A 21,294-nucleotide genomic window follows, 5' to 3' on the forward strand; every position below is an offset into this window, starting at 1 on the left:
GTTATATATCCACATTATTATATATTATAAATATTTACAATAAACCCAGCGATTTCAGTTTCATTGTATAAGTAGTTATTTTAGCTTCTGTTTGGAATATAAAATAACAAAAACATCCTTTTCCTTTCTCAATGAATAGTTGGATGTGCAGATTAAATTGCCTTTTGTCTTTAAATGTGAAGGCTTTATATACACTTTTCCAAACTGGGAAGCATGCTGCCTTTCACATTGTCAACCAGGCTTCCTTACCATACAAAACTGCCTAAGAATGAGGTGGTCCCTGTAGAAGGCTCAGCCCTCACAGTCTGTCACGTGGCCTCTCACCTCAACTTAACCTAAGATCTAGGAAATGCTTCTGAGTCCATCACTTTGCTTTATTTTTTTTTAAACTATATAAATGAGAAATTAAAAGGCTGAATTTCAGGCTTTACAATGAAATAATGAACTTTTTTAGCTCTAAATTTTTCCTAGCTGCATGTATCCTCTCCAAAGTTAAACAGAGTAAAAGCTATTTCAGCTGTAGGAGTGGAGTACAGAATGAACTCCTGGCAGTTAATTGGCATTTTCAAAACATTACCATGGTCATAAAAAAAAAAAAAAGAAAATAGCCATGTGTTGATTTTTATGATACATAATTTCCTCCTTTTGTTCCTGCCTATAGGAATTTATTATCCATACTCCTGACTTTGAAGCTGCAAAGTTCTGGGTGGGTAATATGGGCAAACATGCCACTCATGCAGTTGTGTATGCCCAGCTCTATACTCCTGATGGACAGTGCCAAGGATTGCATTCCTTTATTGTACAGGTAGGGTAGAATTTTTTTTTCTTGTTTTTTTTTTTCCTTTTGGGGGGTGTGGGTTTGAATTAAAGACTTCCTGCTACATGGTTCTTTATATTTGGTCAGCAGATGCTTTAATGCCTTCAACACTTATTGTTACAAGTCCACTGTTTTTAAGTCTTCACTGATTTTCTGATGATTTTACAGCCAGTTTTATGCTGTAGGTTTTCTGCAAAAAATTCTGAAAAATAGAGAATACACTTAAAGCCTCCAGATTGCCATGCTGCCTATGTAGTTAGAACTAAACTATGCTTTATGAAGTCCTTAGCCTCTTGGACGAGGTTTAAGAAGATTTATGTCTGACAAGGCTTAGATTGGATAGTAGGAAAAACTCCTTCGCAGAGAGGGTTGTTAAGCACTGGAATGGGCTGCCCAGGGAAGTGCTGGAGTCTCCATCCCTGGAGGTGTGTAAAGGGTACTTAGATGTGGTGCTGAGGGACGTGGTGTAGTAGTGTATGGCAGGTTAGGGTGATGGTTGGACTTGGTGATCTAAAGGGTCCCTTCTGACTGAGACAACTCTTTGATTCTGTGGTTCTATGCTCTAGGTTGATCTATATGAAATCTGCAGGTATCTACCATGGAGAGGAGTTTAGAAGATTATAGGCATCAGAAAACATGGCAAGGCAGTGGAGGAGCTGTACATAGTAAAACCAACTAGTTGATTACACTGTCAGGGAATATCTCCAAACTGCTTGTTTCATAGGGTTTAGATTAATTCCTACTGTTTTGTGTACACCTGAGGAAGGTTTCAATCATAGTCTGATGTCAGCAGCCTGTGTTAAGGCATATTGAATATAGTGATGTAATTAGTGGCATATTGCCAGAGTAACTTTCTTTAAGGGGTCTATGTCGTGACTGAGAGGATATATAACTGCAAGTTATGTCCAGGATTAGGTGCTTGAATAAAACAGAGAACTTGTATTCTGCTATGAATGATAAATAAAGTTAGGAATATTTTCACTGTTTGAGAAGTTAAAATAACTTCAGTTGTTCCACAACTGAAATAATGTTTCATTCCACTTCTGTGCAGATTCGAGATACAAGAACTCTCCTGCCCATGCCAGGTGTGATGGTAGGTGACATAGGAAAGAAACTGGGGCAGAACGGATTGGATAATGGGTAAGTCAATCCATTTGAAAGAGGACACATCCTAGATTTTATTGCACCACAGTAGTGCAGATATCCTCCTGTCTCAGTTCTGTCTTTACTTCTGTGGTATTTGCTAGTGGTTTTAAGTTTCTAAAACCTTATTTCTAAAAAAAGAAGAACCACCAACCCAAAGGATTGAAGAATTTTGAATTGCACTATTTTCTGTCTGAATAAGTTTAGTCTTTCTGCTTCTCTTACTTCTTAGAATATGAAGTGCCATTGATACTCTTTGAGTATCCCCAAACATTCTTGCAGTCATAAACTCTGCAACAGTAATAGTGAAAAAACCCACCCCAAAAATTCATTAAGTTTTGAGTAAAGAACTTAATTATCCTCTCTTAGACCATCAGGGTGGAAGCCCTTAAGTATTTTTTTGTCTGACATTCTCCAGCCCACAGGAAGACTTAACAGAGGTCCACAGAAAAGTTTTATTGTTAGTAAAGATGTAAGATTAATGAGATTCAGTAGAGAAACTAGGTATCATCTTTAAGCCGTGGGATTTCTGGAATAATCCTGTTCAGTGCAAAAGGAGAAGGTTTGGTTTTGGTGGGTTTTTTTTTCTATATTCTCTTTGTGCAGTTGAAATTACCAGCCTTCTCTCGATGTCCCAGATAACCACTGTGGCAAAAACAACACTGACTTTTATATTTATCTAGATCATTCTCATTGACTCTGTGTTGCCTGAAGACACAGATGAAATAAAGACAAAAAAAAACCCCAAACCACCACACAGGAAATTAAATTTTATGGAGGAAAAACGTGAGAAAAGGTCTGGAAAAGAAGGGGATTTAGGTTTTGGTGGGTGTTTTTGCCTGCCTGTGCATTACAAACCAATAGCCACCAGATGGCAGAGCAACACGAGCCTGAATAATCTAGATGTAATTCAGCTTCGTATTCCTGTAGAAATGGTCAATTTTTGCTGTCTGTTCTTAATTTGAAGCACAGTTTTATGTGAAACACGAAGAAGGAGGAGAGTGTGCTTGTCAACTGGAAAATGTCAATAATGTAAATTCTGTTTATTCTTTCATCTACTGGGAAAAAATACAACATCTCTTAAAGTGTCAGTAATAACTGAATAACCTGAAATTATAATCCACATAACACACTGAAAATCAGAGATAGAAATACCTGCCTATTTTAATGTTAGATGGAATTCCTTGTCTTAGTTACGACATCACCTGTCATTTATAGCAATCACAGGGCATTCTGATCTTTCACTTCACTTTGCACATGCTGCTTTAAAAAGATACCACTGTTTTCTGCTAACAGCAGATGAAGACATTCCCTGCACTAGAAAGCTGAAGTTTAAGACAGCACCTGAAAAGTAAGATAGAGGGAGGAGGGAACCCAAGGGTACTTCATTCACCTGAAAACTGTAGGAGCCTGTGTTCCTTATCTATCTCAGCTGGGTTTTTTGAGAGGTCTGGGGCTAGATGCCAACATTGCTCACAAGAACCACAGGACTGGCTTTTGGGTTGCTCACACTGAACTGTCTCAAGTGTCAGAACCGGTACACTTTTGCTTCTCAGAGATACCTGAAGCCCTGGATAGCGACTAGAGAGGGAGTAGCTTCATAGCTCTGCATTTATTTGCAGAGAAGACAAGCTGTGCCACTTTAGAAGATGGACTGTTGGTTGCATGATCTGCAGAATGCCAGGATTGACAGACAGGCATTTCCTCTTGGGCCACCAGACTTTGCCTTGTCAAAATATTCTACTAAACAGCTTAGTAATCTTAGATCCTAGCTTATCCCAGAGAAAACGTAGCCTGCAGTTCTTATGCACTGTAGAAGCTGATGAAAAATCGTTCAGTTTTGCTGTGGCTACAAGTGTTAGTCTCTACTGCATGCTGTGCCAGTTATTTGAAGGTATGTGTGAAGTCTGCTTCAACTGCCACAGACACTTAGTACATCATTTCCATGTCCTTACACTCAGGATAAATGGCCAGGGTGAAGATCAGAGTCTGATATCTCTGGCAGAGATGTCAGAGTCTGTTCCTGCACTTCAAGAAGTTTATGTTATTACTTTTCAATACAACTACAGAGATTTAAGTTCCTGAACACTTAGGTAGGATGGAGAGAAGAAATTCCAGAACTTCCTTGGAAAATGCCATTGATTTATGCTATGTAAGAGAACAGAGTAGGTGGTTGTAGTTGTCCCTTCTGGTTTTGGAAAACAATTAATCTCTTGGGTCCTTTGGCTGAAGGCTGGTTTCCTGCTAATGCAGAGTGTAATGTTTTCAGTTAGAGAAAGAATTTCAAAAGTTATGTGGGAATTTTTTCAGTGTAAATCCAGTTGACTAGCCTGCTCCTTTTAAGTCTGTCTCTCCAAACAATTCTCATAGCTTCGTTACTGGAATGCCCAGAAATCGCAGGGGTTTTGCAAGTCTTTGTAACTTAAGCTGTCCTGACAAAAAGAAAGACAAAGTCACTGTAAAATATTTTGAAATATTTTTCTTTCTCTCTATCATTTACAACTATTTGTGTAGTGAGGACACAAATGGTTAAAAGCAGAACTCCAGTTTTTCGTATGGAAGGTTTAGACTGGTTATGTTTTGTTACAAAAAATCAGGCTGCCACCAGGGGATGCAATAGCTTTAGTCTTTATGATGTAAAAATGTCCACCTGTTGCCAGTGCTCTGGCAGCCTTGGAAATGTGCTGTTCACTGAGGTCCCCAAATGGATGTAGCTGAGGAAAAAAACTGGGTATTTGGGATCCAGAGGCTTTTCAGTAAGATGCATGGCAGGTATAAGAGGAGGTTTGGGTTAGTGCTGATGTGTGTTACTGTTTCTTTCCTTTGGGTTTGTTGTGGGGGTTTTTTTTGTTCTTTGGTTGGTTCTTTTTGTCTACCCTGGCTAATGCAGCATTACCAAAATTGCCCATCACTGCAGTTCTCCTCAGTAAATGATTGCCACTGAATCGGTGGAGAGCCAATTTCATGTCCAGGTGTAATGAGCAGCAAATTGCTGCTTTCCCCACTCCAGCAACAGAAATGATGCCCAACTGAATCTGCATGGGGAAGAGTTTGAAAATCGGTTATAATTGTGTTTCTGAAAACAGGCTGAGCTCATTCAGCTGTATCCACTGATAACAGGTATACTTTGTGGAGCAGACAAAACCTATGATAAGGGAAGGAGGAGTGAGGTGAGGCTAGTGAAAAGAAGTAGAGAAATTAAAGATTCAGCAAACCACTGCCAGACAAAAAGCTATTTATTGTAATTGAATTGTCTGTAGGGGAGAAAAGGAGCTTTCTAAGGATAAGGAGAAATGTTAGCTGTATCTAATTGTACTGATGGACTTTGGAAAACTGAAGGTTTTTATTGGCTGTTTACAGCCTTTCATGTTTAATTAAAATAGGATCAATCTTTCCATACATACAACATGCTAAGACAGTCAGCATGTTGTCTGACAATCCCTGACACCAGATTCGGTTGTCTGGATACTCAAAACAGAGCAAAAGAGCCAAGAGGAAATGGGAAAAGGGGGTTTACTGGGCAGAAGAGCAGGAAATAGTGTAAAAGAAGCCTTTGTGGAAAGAGATTACCCGTTCTGAAATCCCTCACTACAATTCCTTGTATATAGGCAAAGATGGCATTCATCACACAACCTTCAGGCCTTTCCTCACCTAGGGAGCTGGAACTGCCTGAAAACTGAGTCAACAACAACAAAGCCCAACAACTTTGACTGTCTTTGAACAGATTGTTTATCGGGTCTGGTTCACAGAAGAGGCTGTTCCAGTACAGGGAAAGGGACAGCATAGAGATATGAATCAGAAAGCAAATGTAGAAGTCAGTCCTGCTTCTCAAGTGAACAAGCTTGTGCTTGTTTAACCTTTTTATTGACTTGCAACTTCTGACCAGAGTCAGAAACAACTGTGATAGTAATGAAAGGAGTGTCAGAAATACCTGTGCCTGTACTTGCATTATCTGATTACATTATCATCAGTCCTTCAGTCCTTGTGAACAGTGCCACTTCCACAGGTAAACCACGTGTCTTGCATAATCACAATTTAAATCAAAACAGTCATCTTTGCATTGGAATTATTGATATTTCTGTTTTACTCTCTCTGCATAGTTTGTACAGTCAAGGTTAAACACTGTATGGGTGCATATAGTGCTCTGTGTGTTGCTGAAGCCACGTTGCTAGAGAGTGCTGCCTTATCCCTTCATTTTTCTCACTCAGAAGCACCTCAAAACTCTGTAGCCCTTGCAGTTCATTGTGTTGCTATCACAGGGACAGGCACTTGATGGTGCTAATGCAGAAAAGTAGATTCAGATCTGATAATGCACTTGTTCCATCACCCACAGAAACAGAGCCTTGCATCTGCTGTGGACTTCAAACAACTGTGTTTTTCCCTTAGCAGAGTTCTGTCAGCTCTCAGCAGTTGCAGGAGTCTGCATCTCCAGACCTCCTTGTGAGACTGGCACTTAGACTGTGAGAACGTCAGGGTGAGGGCATCTTGGTGTGCCCATTAGGATAAAATTAGGACACCTATAAAAGAAAATGTTGCTACTGAGCATCAGTCTCAAAAAGCAGCGCTCTTAGATCAGAGCCTTGATTGTAGAAACTAGCACTGAGGTACTGCCTCCCAGTTTTCCCCAGTTTCTCTGTAACTCTCCTCAACTCTAACTTTTCTGTGAGTTTCAGTCTGGATTATGTGGCTGTCTTCTTTCCTTCTGCAAGTTTTTCACCAAGCCTCTGAAGTGTTATTCTTCCCAAGGTTCACTGTATCCCATAAACAGCCGTGAGATCACTTGACTCACAACCTTCCAGTACCATTCACCTGCTTTGTGTTTCTGACTGGAAGGATTGAAGGAACTGTCACTGCACCATCTCTAACGTAGTCAATAACAAAAGCTGGCAGAAAAGGTATTTTAGGGAGTTTGAAATTCACTAAAGCATGTTTGAGCTATTTGTACTATGGGTAACAGCTTATTAATTTAGTGCTGGCAAAAGGAGCTTGTACCTTTTCCAGCTGCTCCTTTTTTATCAGCATTACTGCACACCAGATGTATTACTATTGCATGATTTAAAGTCAGTAGGATTAACTTTGCTTGAAATGTTCCCCAAACTACTGGCCAAAGGACCCAAACAAGAGGGATTCCATTGGAATAGGGCTTCACCCTGCTCAGCCATCTGATTAGAAATCTGTGTGATACAGTCGTTTTTTACAGGCTAGATGATGTAAAATTGCACATTGATGTAGTTAAAGTGACAGATATTTGTCTGTCTTGCTGAGAGATCTTCATTTCAGTCACACTATTCACTACACAGAAGAGGCCCAAAGTCAGGTAGCTCTCAAACCTATGGTCTTGTCATCACCATGTGAAAGTTAGCCATTTCCCAAATGTGCTGGTACATGATACCCCCATGACTGTGTACACACTTCCATTATTGTAAGATATTTCTTCAGTTCTTTAAGGAGACTTTTCCCCTGAAGGTGTTGACAGATATGGTCCGTGTCTATTCACTGTGCTTTCTAGGCTAATAACCATTAGAGATGTGATTGCTGACTTCATTAAACCTTACTGTTTACTTGTAATATGTTCCCATATCAAGTTCAAATTGGCCAGCGTGCCTAACAATTTCAAATAGCAGAGTTCTTGGAAAAGGAGCATAACAGCAGTTGGCAGTGATCTCACATGGTTGCCTACCTCCCAGGGCCTATAAGGTTCTGCTGGGTTTTTCCAGTATTGGTGCTTATAGGCAATGTATCTTATTTCTCTATGTGTGGGGCTTTCTGTGTGACTTTTAATATCTAGTTCTGTCTCTCTTTGGCTTCTAAAAGCTTTTGCCATCTTAGATGCGTTAATTTTGATAGCAGCTTACAGCAAAAGAAGGAAATTTATCTGTAATGGACAACATCAGGAAAAAATGTAAACTTTCAAAATGAATTACTTGAACAAATTTTGACATTAAGAAAATAGATTGTTGTATAATGATTGGAAATTTAGTGTTCTGGTTCAGAAACTGAAAGAAAAGTGGTTCCAAGAAGGGTATACATCTGTTTTTTAATCAAAATAATTCTAGGTAATATTCTATGTGGTAAGGAACTAGCAACATTATATTTATGTAGGAGAGATTATAATAAAACTTTCTATGAGATTTTTTTCACTCTTTCAACAAAAAACTTCCTCTAGATTTAACTATTCAGTTTTGTCACAACGGGTGACAGTGTGTAAAACTGTTTGGGTAATTTTGGGAGCTGTTCTGTTTGGCACACATCTGCCACGTGTTCAATATTAGTAGGCTTGAATTTCCTAAAAACCCCCATTATTAGTAAATACATTTTTATATTGGTAGGTCTGAATTTGCTTTTTAAGAATGCTAGAGTTTCATGCACATATCAGTATAAATAATCTTCTACAACTGCATGGTTTAGCTGAACAAATTGAACTAATCACTGCAGTGTAAAACACAAAAGGCCAATTTTCCATCTTCTTCATTGTCATTACTTCCACAGACCTTACTGTGCATCGCACTCAGGGCTAAATATGCTCCAAATATGTATTTGTAAGGAGAAGGGCTAAGTGCTGGAGTGCTTTGAAATTTCTTCCTTATCTGTGCCCCAAAGATTGTGCCCCTTTAGACTGACTTGTGATTCCAGTTTTTATTACCCATTCAGTAGCTTTTTAAAATAATCATAGAATCCTAGACTGGTCTGGGTTGGAAGGGACCCCAAGGGTCACAGAGCTCCAACCCCCTGCCACAGGCAGGGACACCAACCTCCAGGCCTGGAGCTACACAAGGTTGCCCAGGGCCCCATCCAACCTGGCCTTGGACACCCCCAGGGACGGGTCATCCACCCCCTCTCTGGGCAGCCCCTTCCAGCCCCTCACCACTCTCTCTGTAAAAAACTTCCCCCTAATATCTAATCTAAACCTTCCTTCCTTCAGCATTAATCCATTCCCCCTTGTCCTGCCATTGTCTACCCTTTGAACAAGCTGATTCCCCTCCTGTTTGCATGTTCCTTTTGTTGTGTTCTGCCATCCATCTTTTCCTACTCAGAAAATGGCTATGGAAGCTGCCTTTCATCCCTCAAATTCCTCCTTAAAATCCTTGTTTGGTCTAATTAAAAAATGTGAGTGCTCAGCTGCCAGCATGCTATGGCTGGCAGGTGTCACACAAAGAACACATTCTCCAGTGGTTAGTGTCTGCCTCATTGTTTGTTAAAACACATTTGTAGCTTCTGGCCTTACGCCTGGGTTGTACACCTCTAGGAGGAAGCACCTTCTTCTAGCTCTGTGGATATGCAGGTACTGTGAAAAGAGTGTGCTAAACTAGTGACCTAAACCTTGCCATACACACTCTTCTGTAATTAAAGTAATGAGTAATAATAATTAAACAGCTCAAGGTCTGTCTAACCTGCATAGTGTTGCTTAAAAGTATTGGAGTTGCTACACAGTTTTAGCTGTAATGTATTTTCTGTGGGATATAGGGAGCAGACAAAGTGAATCTAACAAAAAGATCTTTTTCAGAATGAGATTTGTTGTTTTCACTGATGGGGAAAAATATTAACAAAGGTGGAATTCTGAATTTGCTTCCATTACAAAGTAGTGTTGTCTGAAGCTGGCCCTTAATAAGGCAGTTCTGAGCATGGTTCAGCCCAGTAAGCAGCTGGCTCTTGGTTAGGATAGCATGCTTTTCTCTGTGGCTAAGTCTGAAAATACTGTGTATCTCTAAGGCTGAATAAATTCAGTATGCAGATATGTTCCCTTGGAAACAACTCATAATTTTAAAGCACATGCAGCAGTGCAGCCCTTATGTAATTTATTAATGTGCAAGACCTGGCTCTCGTGAGCCTTATTAAATAGATCAGCCTGGATTGGCAGGAGAAAGGAATTTGCCTTGATTACTAATACAGCTTTTCAAGTGCTATTAGATACTGAGATATTCGTGAGTGGAGCTGATATTGCTGCTGTTGTGCCAAGCTGTAATGCCCATTTGAGTGAAACAGTTCATACACTCTCTTGCTGAAGAATGTGAGTACCCAGGAGATTCTGCCTGTTCTAACAACTTTCTCCTTTATTCCTGCTTAGGGGTGCCACGATTTAAAGAGGTTATCTTGCTTGTCCTTTTCAAGATGCTAAATCTCAAACTAGGATTTCTGTTCCCTGGATAAAACAAAGGACAATTGTCCATTCAGTTCCTTCCAGGGCACTATTTGAGCTATGTCCTCGTTTGTATTGCAATAACATGAATGACCCTCAAAGATCTGTATTTTAGACTCATAAAAATATATAGTGTCTCTGTTCCAAAGCGGTCTCTAGACAGGACTGAACAGCACTTCAGTAACGCACATGGTTCAGCAGAATTATTTGTGGCAGGTAATTATTAGGACTCAGAATGGTCCAGTGGGGTTCTAAGCATGAGAAGGAAGTTGTTCATCTTCCCAAGCTGTTCGGTAGCTGAGATATCAAGATAAGCAATTTAGCTAAATTCATGCAGACTGAGAATTCACTTCAGGTTGGTGAGAGTCTGTCGTATTCCCTCTGTACATTATCTCTAACAAGTAACTTTAGCCATCCCTCCCCTCAAACAGAATACATTGCTCATCTTTTTAGAAGTTGATTTCTTCTTATGAAGCTCCTGAAATGGTCTCAGAGTCAATGAAGTGCTTGGCTTGGCTTTTTTTTTTTAAAGAAAATGAAGAGTGGTAAGAAATCATTTCCCATCATCTGCTGGCCTGAGTGGGAAAGCCTTTGTTTGCCCAGGCATACTCTACTAAAATTACCCTGATGGCTGTTGTTTTCAGTTCAGTGCTATGCCTGAGATCATTGTGCAGTTGTGTCTTTGTTGTGACCTTTTTTGTGTAATGTAGACATGTCAGACTATGTTGAGGTACATTTGACATTGCTTGTGTGTTTGTTGAAACAGATTTGCCATGTTCCACAATGTCAGGATACCTAAAGAAAACATCCTGAACATAGCTGGAGATGTCACAGCTGAGGGGAAGTACTCAAGTTCAATCAAGGTATGAATCAAGGTTTTGTTTTATTAATACTGTTGATTAAATATACAAAAGTGTAAGTAGGTTGGGTGATAGAGCATGGGCCTCTCATGCTGAGGAGTACAGCTGTTGGCAATTCCACATGACCTAGAATGCTGGTTTGTAATTGTCTTGCAGTGATGTCTCAGCTCACCTGGTTGATTTTACTGACTTCTTGCTCTTTGCACAACCCCACTGATCCCAAAGTATCTTAGAGAAACTACTGTGAGTCTTGCCTGAATGCCTTATCTGAATGTGTCAGGAAATCAAATAACATCTTGCTGCCGGAGTTGTATCTTCATGGGGGATGTAAGTGAAACGTTAGCCTCACCATTCAGTCTGTGCCTTGTGTCCATTCAGGATGTTAAAGAGCGTTTTAGTGCAGCTCTGGGATCCTTGTCCACTGGCAGGATTCTGATCACGGCGGTTTCCACCACCAATTTAAAGCTTGCCTTATCCATAGCCATTCGCTTCTCAGCAGCTCGCTGTCAGTTTGGACCAACTGATGAAGAGGAAATACCTGTCCTTGAGTATCAAACACAGGTAAATGGTTTGGAATTCACACCTACAGACTTTGTATAATGAAACTGAAATTCAGAGCTACTACAGATCAAAATAGCAACACTGGAGTTAGTGAAATTAAGGTTGTCTGTGTCATCTGAAGTGTCATTGTAGTGCAGCTGTGGGGGTTCATTCCGACTCGAGACCTTCTCCTGGCATTGTCAGTCTTTTGACATAAGTACTGGGAATAGCAAACCCAAAGATAGTCATACTTCTCTGAAGTACCTAGAAACAGTAAGCTTTTCAGAGAAAGACCGTTTTCTATGTACACATGAAAGTACTGCAGGTATGGAAACTAACCCTTCTTCAAAAATGTCAGGGCCTCTTTTGCTGCTATGCTAGTTTTCTCTTTTTTAGCCTTTATTTCTTAAAAGTCTAGAAATCAGTGGCATGCATTGCAATGAAGTCTGAAGCTAGCACTAATTTTCAGAGTAATATAACCAGGGTTTTTTTTCTGCAGATTATGCAGATAAAAAACACTTTTTGCTTTGAAAAAATAGAACAAGAATATGTAGAGTAACTGGCAAACAGAGAAAACTCAGATCTGTTGAGTGAGATAGGTTAATACATAAGAAATGTTGAAAACTAACCTCCCCAGTTTGTCCTTGCAAATTGGTTGGTTTTTTCCAAATTTGCACTTTGCAACTTTGAATGATTCCACGGGTTCCTAGAAACTGAAAAAGCTGCCTTCTTTCCACCTCTTCCAAATAACCTAGGGTTGGCTTCCCACTATTCTTCAAGCCTCTCAGTTCTGCTCAGTTTTTGCATGTTCTGTAGGGTCTGCTTGCTGAACCTCTCATTCCTTTATTGCTCTCCTGCCAAAGTGTCATGAAGCAGTTTCTCTTTCCCTTCACGGGCTCCAGCTGAGTTGCATGGAGAGGCCAAAGATGTTTTTTCTCTGTTTCCCAGCCCTTTTGTGTTTTTTCTCACTGAATGCAGCCAACACTAAGGTACATTCAGCAATGCACAAGCAGATGAAACATTTACACTCTGTCATGCTGGTAGTGAAGAAACACACAAATCATGACTGGCCCTGGCATGCCAGACATTGTAAAAACACAGGGCAAAAATATGTCATTGGTTCCCAAATCTTCAGTGGACTTTTGTGCTGCTTTAACAGAATGTTTATCACAGATTCATAAAATGCATCAACTAGAAGGTAACTGTAAATTGTGTATAGATTAGTTACACTTAATTATGTTTATGTATGGTTATTGTTAAGTTATCTTCTCCATAAATATGTTTTGAGTTTGAACACAGTGAAAACAAACTGGGTTGGTTCAGTACTATAGCAGAGTTCAATTTCTGTCACTACAGAACATATCCAGCAATACATCAATATGCAATCAAATATCATTTTTTTATTTTTTTCCCCTAGCAATGGCGTCTTCTTCCTTATCTGGCTGCTGCATATGCCTTAGATTATTTCTCCAAATCCCTGTTTGAGAACTTTGTAGAATTCTATGCAGGTTTATTGACAAAGCAAAGGAGTCAGAGACAGGTGAGAGATTTACAGATTTCTCTTTAGCAGAGTTCTCATTCTTCTAAACTGGAAATTGTTAAATGTTGAATTGTTCTCTACTTAAAAGTCTTCAGCTATCTTAGAAGCAAGAATGCTGGATTAATGTCTCAGAAATATGGGAAGTACAAAGCAGTGATTAAAATTGCATGCAGAAAAGCATGGTGGTTAAAGTTGTATTAGATTCTGTGGGATTTAAGGTTATATTCCCTTGCAGAACTGTTTATAAATATATGATGATAATGCAAATTCAACTTAAAACTTTTGTAAATTAATCCCCTTGCTGGGTGGGAATAAAGGCCTTGCTTATGTCACAGAGGGGACAGAAGCTTCCTTTGGGCATGCCACCCTCAAACACCTGCCGCTCCATCTCTGTGAGGGAAAGATTTTCGAGCAGCGAGCTGTACCCGTGCCGTGCTACCTCAGCTGGCACATCTGAGCTAAGATGTGCCCATGTATCCATTACCTGGCACAAATCATTGCTGTCCCATGTAAGAAAGTGCCACAGGTTTCTCAGCTGTATTTGAAATCTCTGCCTTTACAGAGATCCCAGAAGATTTTAGGTCTGTATTGCAGGTTAGTCTTTTCTTCATTATAAAGCAGTACACGTAGCTACGGCTTCAACCAGCCCCTACCTGCTTAAAAGTTAGTACTCACTTTTAACTGTTTTTCACAAAGGCTGATTTGGGACGTGAGATTCATGCCTTATCTGCTGCCAGTAAACCACTGTCCTCTTGGACTGCTCAGCAGGCGGCCCAGGAGTGCCGAGAAGCTTGTGGAGGACATGGTTACCTTGCCAGTAAGTCACAGTGCACTGCATACACTGACCACAAAGAGAATGGCTATGTCACTGTGTTATTTGACTGTTGTTGCATCATGATGTCTGAATTTTAGCCTTAAGTTTAGAAAAGCTTTTTCCTCATAACCATATTTTTGAAGTTCGTTTTACACCTGATACCTCAGAAGGAACTAAACCCGTGCAGCATCCTCACCAGCAGTTGGACAGAATAAGGCTGGACACATGATTCAGTCTTAGTTCCAAAAATAAAGATGCATACTTCATAGATGAAAATTCTCAGTGAACTTTCAAGCTCCTCTGTTGGTGAAAATAGGTGTACTTCCAGGAACAGACAATTCACTTGCACTTTGTCACAGAACAGTTATTTAATCCCTCTTAGCTCCCACTGATGCACTGCAGTGCATTAAATGCTGTACTTGTTCTTATTAAGTGAATCGTCTGGGTGAAATCCGAAATGACAACGATCCAAACTGCACATATGAGGGAGATAACAATGTCCTGCTTCAGCAAACCAGCAACTACTTAATGAGCTGGATGGATTGCATAAGAGGTAAGTTTTCGTTGTGGAATCCTATGCTGGACCCAACAGTGTGTAACTAATGGAATTAGGAGGCAATTTCATACTGAGAGCAGTTGACAGTCATTTAATCATTTTGTCAAGCATAAATAATGCACTACAGAGTCCATCATATGATGCAGTCACAATACACAGATATGTGCTGCAAGAAGTATTTGCTCTCCTAAGTCTTGCAGAAGCTAGCTAGATGTTTTGCCATCTCTAATCAGGTTAAGTAGTATCTTACTCCCTAACAAGCACAGTTCAGTTCAGTGGAACTGCTTCTACAGTCCTAGGTCTGGGTACCCTCTGCTCATTGTATTTAAAACAGCTCATGTTGCCTAACCTTGGTAGCAGTATCTGCCAGTACATTTTGTAGTTCTCTAGATGAATGATTTTGTTTCAGTTTTCTAGCAGTGTTTTACCAGCATCTTACAGAGCTGGAAAACTCAGCAATAGGAGTGGAATCTCATGGGGCTCATGTGCAGTGATGTCAGGTTTTTCAGCACCTGTCCACCAGTCCTCATTTGGCTGAACCAGGCCATAGTAAAGTAAATGTAATGGCCTAATTGCTTTTGGGCTATCAAGTGTATGCATGGCTTTGCAATAGGCTTTTAGTTCCAAAGAGTCTGATTTCTTTTCTCATAAATAACTTTTATTTTCTTTGGTATTTCAGATAAAGCTCCTTTTGAATCCCCTTTTGGAACAATAAATTTTTTGCAAGACTACCATCATATCCTTGGCTGGAAATTCACAGCCATTAGTGCTGAAGCTTGCATGGACTCCTCAGGTAGCCTTCTGCTGTTGTTAAAATGATTCTATAATCTTAAATTCCTCTCCAAAAGTTTGAGATTCAACCTCTGCTCTTTATTAGAGGTTTGTTATATTACTATTTGCTGACTTTTCTTTGTACTATACACATTTCAGTTCACTAAGAACATAGCTTGCATTATGTCCTGTTGTTCACTTTCTGTGGACTGAAGGGATAGCATGGGATATTTTTCTTGCATTTTTGTTCTTCTAAAATAGCATTTATGGCCTAAGTTTTTTTGCCACTGTATTGTTCTCAAGTGAAGTTGTTGCAAGGGGTATTAATTACTAAAATACCTTAGTTTAGAAAGGTATAGAAATGACTTATAAATATGTTAAAAAGGCTTCATGTATGTCTGCTTTTGACAGTTGCATTTAGAAAAATGAGTAATGGTGAAAGGCAATTCCCTGCAGTTTTCCTGGCTTACACTGCTATAATCAAATCAAGGATGACATTAGATGCCATTCCCAATTGTGTTTCACTGTGAGCCCAGATTGTCCCTTGGAGGCAAAATTTAACAGAGAAATGAGCGGATAATGAGATAGGGATAGGACCCTGAGCAAAAGTGACTGAAACTGAGAACATACTGGGAGAAAAAACTCTGGCTCTAATATGTAAGGGGCAGTCGAGTTGATTTGAGAACCCAGTGACCAAATCCATGCTCAGATCATTGCAAAGCAAGCTGAACTTCGGATAGTGAAGCATGGTCCCACCTGAGAGTGTCCTGATAGCTGTGGGGTAAAATCAGAGTAACTTCAAAACACAGAGGCTTGTAAGAAACCCACTGGCTGCTTGCTTCTCCGACTTCTAAAATCCAGCAGAGCACAAACTGGTGTGTTAGCACATGTTCTCTCCTCTCTTGCAAATACCTACTGAGCCAGGCTACAGTCTTAAAAATACCTGAAGCTCTTTATTGTTTCATTCTGTTAGAAACTGGATTTAGGTGCCTAAATTCAGGCAGCATGTGAACACTCACAGTTGCCTAAATAGTACTGCACGTTAAATCTTCAGCTAAGACACAAGCAAGCAGGATTCCTACAGGGACTTCCTGCTGAAGTACTTTTTACCTTTTCCTTTTTATCAGTCCCAGGCTGCTCTAAAAGTATAACACATTTATGTACAAAGCAAGTAATTTGAATGCAATTACGTTCAGCTGCCTTTGAAATGTTAGAAGTCTTGTGCTGCCACTAAATGTTGACTGTCTCCCTGTATTCCCTGAAGAGACCAAGTTCCTTGCAAACCTAAGGCTTGGTATGGGAAGAAAATAACAAGCTAAAAAAGATTTGATAGAGTCAGAAGTCTTAGTCAGGCCGTGGATACACCTTGTCTTTTAGCTTGGGGACAGTTTGAACTACAGTATGGTCAGGCATGGTATGTCTTCACCATGCAGCAAAAATCTGACTTATCCAGATGTTATTTATTATATCTACAGTAAGAGACAAGGTATCATGTTAATGGATTGATTAATTAACACTTTCCCTTTTCATCTCAGCTAACAAAATCAGACTGCAGCAGAGTCTGCACACAATGGCTTGCATTGTAAATGTCAAGGCTAAGAACTTTGTTTTTCCCTTTTCACAGTTCCTTTAGCAGCATATAAGTGGCTGGTGTGCTACCTGCTCCGAGAGAGTGACCTGAAGCTGAGCAAGGAGAAGCAGTCTGGGCGAAGTGATTTTGAGGCAAAAAACAACTGCCAGGTAGTACTTCCTCAGCTTTCTTTCTTACTTATTTTCACCAAAGTTTGTCAGATCCTGATAGTTTTATCTTCTTGTGTCATGAAGTAGGATTTCCTCGAGCATAAACCAGCAGTGAAATAACTAATAAAATGTAATACCTGTGCATGTGCACTGTATTGAACATGATAGCAGGACAGTTAGCATCAGCAGAAGGCTTACAGGGTCTATTTCCCTTCAGAAGAGTTGCAGGCATGAGCTGGGTGATGTCTGTAATTTTGATAGTACAACTTTTGAAGACTAAATCTACTACTATTAAATCTACTGCAGCATCTGATTATTACATCTCCATCTGCTCTTGTGGCCAAATACATAGTGTAGGAAAGAATCTTGCTCTGGCAGGTAGGTAGACCAGATGACCTAATAGGTCTTTTCCATCTCTAATTTCTATAGTGCAAAGCACTCATGAAAGATACCAGACTGACAATACATTGGAACCTGAAAAGGAAACACTGACAATCTACATATAGCAGATCCACTCTCTCACCAGAGAGTTTTAACAGCTAGGAATGGCTAAACTCCAAACTTGAGTGTGTATCCCCAAGCTTCCCAAATTCTTCCGTTAACTCCCTGAGAAAAACTGGCTCTCATCCAAGGGAAGAACACTTGTCATGTGTCACTGAGGAGAGAGGGCTGTTCCCTGAAGATGGCCAGTGTCATTCCCCTTATCTGCAAAGCTCCTTAAAAAAACATTTAGGAAGGAACATTCAATTCTGCCCCTAGAAAGAGCCAGCCTAGCTTCAACGGGGAACAGTGTGTGAAACCACTGATAGAGTGCAGGAATTCTTTCCTCATTTTACCCTAGAGGCAGCTTATTAGAGAAACTCTTCAGGATCAAATTCTGAATAGGAATTGTCAGCAAGTCAAGCCTGTCAGTTGGCCAGCTCTTGGGAGGCTGGTGGCAGGGCCAGTGTGGGAGAGAATGGTTTGCTTGGAAATATGAAGGTTCTCTTATGTTCAAATGTGCAAAAATGCAAAGATATTTAGTCAAGCAACTGCTTTTGAGATAGTTATTGATATACCTTAGGTCATTAGGTTTAATTTTCTCCATACAATTCATCTTCAGGCTGGTGGGATTTTTTATTTTAAATGTCATGCCTCAAAAACATCTGACAATAATTTGCAGTCTGTGCTTTAAAGACATGTATATATTTGATTTAAAACTTTCTGGGCATGAAGAAGCACTTTCCTGTCAGCCCAGTGGCTGACTAATATATACTATTTGTTCTTGCTATGGGAGATCTGGAAGAGAGATTCCTAGCCTACCTCTTTGTTATTTTGGTTTGGGGATAGCTTGATAGAAACAATACAGAAGTGCAAGCAAAGGTAAAGAAGGAAATAGAATTATAGGGAATAAGAATAGGGAATTAATCCTTAATGCTGTATTTGCAATCTTGAGATGTTTCAGTCTGAGTAGGGAATTGAGGCTCATGTATGAAAACATCCATCTAGTAAGGAAAAAGTCCTTAAACCTGCAGAGAATTGATGTGTATTTTGCTGTTCATACTTCTGTATGAGTTTGGTTGTAAGTATGCTGCTCAACAGCTACAAAGAGACAGCAGTCTTTGGAATATGCCTTATTTAGATGCCACAGAGCATTTAAATTGAGGGAGGATGCAAGTATTTAAAAGAAAAACCGAGAGCTAATTCTAAACTTAAAAAACCCCAAACAAACAGTTGAACCAATAGGTTAAAAACAAACACCAGTTTACAGTAGTGCAACAAGTCAGCCACAACAGCAGTGGTTTTATATTCCCCCTTCTGTGCACTAACTACAATGTTTTCAGTCAGCAGTCTATTTCATGGTAGGACAAATGCCACAATACAGCAAAGGTGTAGTATCTAAATGTAGAATACAGGCATTTAAGATTTCATACTCCATGCTAATAGTAGCTGGTGTCTTGCCTTCCTGATCAGATGGTTGGCAAGAGTTAGTTGGATAATCCTTTCAAAGCATATTGCAATCCATAAACAAAATCCACTCATGCTCACATGATCAGATTTTATTTGTTATTGAAGAGACTGTAATAAGTTTTCAGTAGGTTATTGAACCACTTGGAAAATTTTATCCTGTTTAAAAAACTCTGCTTAATATTAAATGTGTTAAACTACCTTTATCCTTAGTGTTGTATGGGTTTATTAATGGTCCTAAAGTCAGCAGACCCAGTTTTTCATGGTCATCTCTCAGATGACCCCATAGGGTCTGGATGCAGCTGCCAAGTTACATTGGTAATAGGCATCTGATCTGAGCTCCATTTGGACTGGTATAAAATAGTACCTAATCTGGAACACAGTTGAAATTTAGGATTTTATTTCTAAGGGACATTTCATGAGGCATTGGATAACTAACTTTTGCAAAGACATTGTGGAAAGGGTTTTCTCCTAGAGTTTCTTCTTAAACATTCTTTAACCTCAAGCTAGGTCAGCAGATCTAAACCAACAAATCTCTACTATCTTCACCAGAGCAATGCCATTTTGCACCAGCTGAGGATTTTCTCCTTGTATTTGGTTACTCAGTGCTCTCTTCTGTTTCCTAAGGTGTACTACTGTCGATCATTAGCCATTGCTTTTATTGAGCAAACAGTCTTACAAAGATACCACGACTACACTCATGATCCCAACATACCACCTACTCTGCAGCCAGTGCTTAAGAACCTCTGTGCTCTGTATGGACTCTGGTCTTTAAGTAAACATCTGGCTGTGCTGTACCAAGGTGAGATCAGCTCCTTGAATATATCGTGTGTGTCACTTCATAAAAGTCCTAACTTGGCAGTGGGAGGGAATCCTAATTAGGATTTGGGTTACAGCATTTTCTTACTGCCTGTGTAATACAAAACAATGATTCTGGACAAAGCTTTCAGGGGCAAGAGTCTGGAGTGACAAATTGACCCAGAAGACTTTCCTTTAGCTTGGAAGACTCTCTGTTAGCTTGGAGATGATGTAGGGCTCACAAGTTTTACCACGGTCCAGTGCTTGGGGAAGAGGATGGGGAACAGGAATCAGGATGCTGTCGTGTAGGTTGTTAATGCTGAAGGCTCCAAATATCTTAGATTAACAGTTTCATAATCAGCTCATTAATGAAAAACAGTCGATCCAATTACACAGGAGCACCTATTTAGTCTCTTGAATAGTGAACTGATAAACTCCTCTCTGAAAGAATTGTGTCAGTGTAATCTGAACTGGTATAAACGGCTTTGTGAATGTATTTGCAGGTGGCTATGCTTCAGGTGAAGAAGCTGGTAGATCTATTCAGAATGCTATTTTGGAGCTCTGCTACAGGGTAAGCCTTCAGTATTGTTTGTTTGTGATTAAATAATAGACAAATGCTTAAAAAAAACCAGATCTATCAGTTACTCTGTAGTTCAAGGGGTAAATTAGTAGGATATTATCATAATAGTTTCTTAATTACTTTCTGTAAAGTTTAGTAACTCATTGACCCTGAATCTAGTCCTAGCTTATTTACCAAAAAATGAAAACCAGTATATCTTAGAGAATAACAGACTATTGTTTGTGGCCTTGCAATCTTCATTGGAAAGCCAGTGGAATACTACGGTCCCAGTTCTATTCGTTACATTATTGTGGTAGAACATAACTACTTTTTCTCTCTACAAAAAAGGGAATCACATTCTTTTCAGGTAAGGAGCATTGCAAAGAAGAGTCTGGACATCAAGTTCAGAAGTGCTTATGTTTTTATTTCTGTCAACAGTATCATCTTGGTTAACATATGTTTTAAACCCATTAGCAGAGGATAAAACATTTAAAATACAGTCTCTTTTGGCTATTAACCTGGAAGGGAAAAAAGCAACATCAATCTAGACTCCTTATTGTGGATTTGTTAAGGTACCAATAGCTTGTACTTGATGAAAATAATCTTTATGCTGCTTTGTAGTTCACAGGGAGCCACAGACAACTACAGAAGTTGCTAAATACATGTATTTTGTTTTTAAACAGCTGAAAGATGATGCAGTTGCCCTGGTTGATGTCTTTGCTCCTCCTGACTTCATTCTCAACTCTCCCATTGGTAAAGCTAATGGAGAGGTAAGAAAACCCCTTTTAAAATTTCTCAGTTAGGAAAGGCGTTGCCTGTAAGTAGCCACAAGATATTCAAGATGCTTCATCAGCACACAAGCCCAGAACAAAGAGATTAATTATAACATGTCCTAACATTCTGTGCAGGGTAGTGTGGCTTTAGTATATAGCTTAGTACCTTGGTGAGGCAGTAAGGTGTATTTCTTCTCTGCCTACAAATTCTGCTGTCTCTACTGGTATTCACATTGCACCCACTTTGTGTGATGTGCATATAAATTATGTAGAAATTTATTTTTTAGTTCTTCATAAAG

The 21,294-nt window shown here is 39.6% G+C and overlaps 1 protein-coding gene across 1 annotated transcript in view; it reads left to right on the top strand.

The window, feature by feature from the left end:
• ACOX3 (acyl-CoA oxidase 3, pristanoyl) overlaps window positions 1-21,294 on the top strand; it is a 32,238-nt gene that overhangs the window by 6,688 nt on the left and 4,256 nt on the right. The window contains exons 6-17 of the mRNA XM_084267075.1: window positions 662-805; window positions 1,869-1,957; window positions 10,864-10,960; window positions 11,336-11,518; window positions 12,915-13,037; window positions 13,734-13,854; window positions 14,285-14,404; window positions 15,087-15,200; window positions 16,803-16,918; window positions 19,493-19,667; window positions 20,167-20,234; window positions 20,906-20,992. Of these exons, the coding sequence (XP_084123201.1) occupies window positions 662-805; window positions 1,869-1,957; window positions 10,864-10,960; window positions 11,336-11,518; window positions 12,915-13,037; window positions 13,734-13,854; window positions 14,285-14,404; window positions 15,087-15,200; window positions 16,803-16,918; window positions 19,493-19,667; window positions 20,167-20,234; window positions 20,906-20,992 (1,437 nt within the window). The remainder of the gene's footprint in view (window positions 1-661; window positions 806-1,868; window positions 1,958-10,863; window positions 10,961-11,335; window positions 11,519-12,914; window positions 13,038-13,733; window positions 13,855-14,284; window positions 14,405-15,086; window positions 15,201-16,802; window positions 16,919-19,492; window positions 19,668-20,166; window positions 20,235-20,905; window positions 20,993-21,294) is intronic.

Source organism: Gallinula chloropus (genome assembly GCF_964237585.1).
Source record: "Gallinula chloropus genome assembly, chromosome: 7".
NCBI lineage: Eukaryota > Metazoa > Chordata > Aves > Gruiformes > Rallidae > Gallinula > Gallinula chloropus.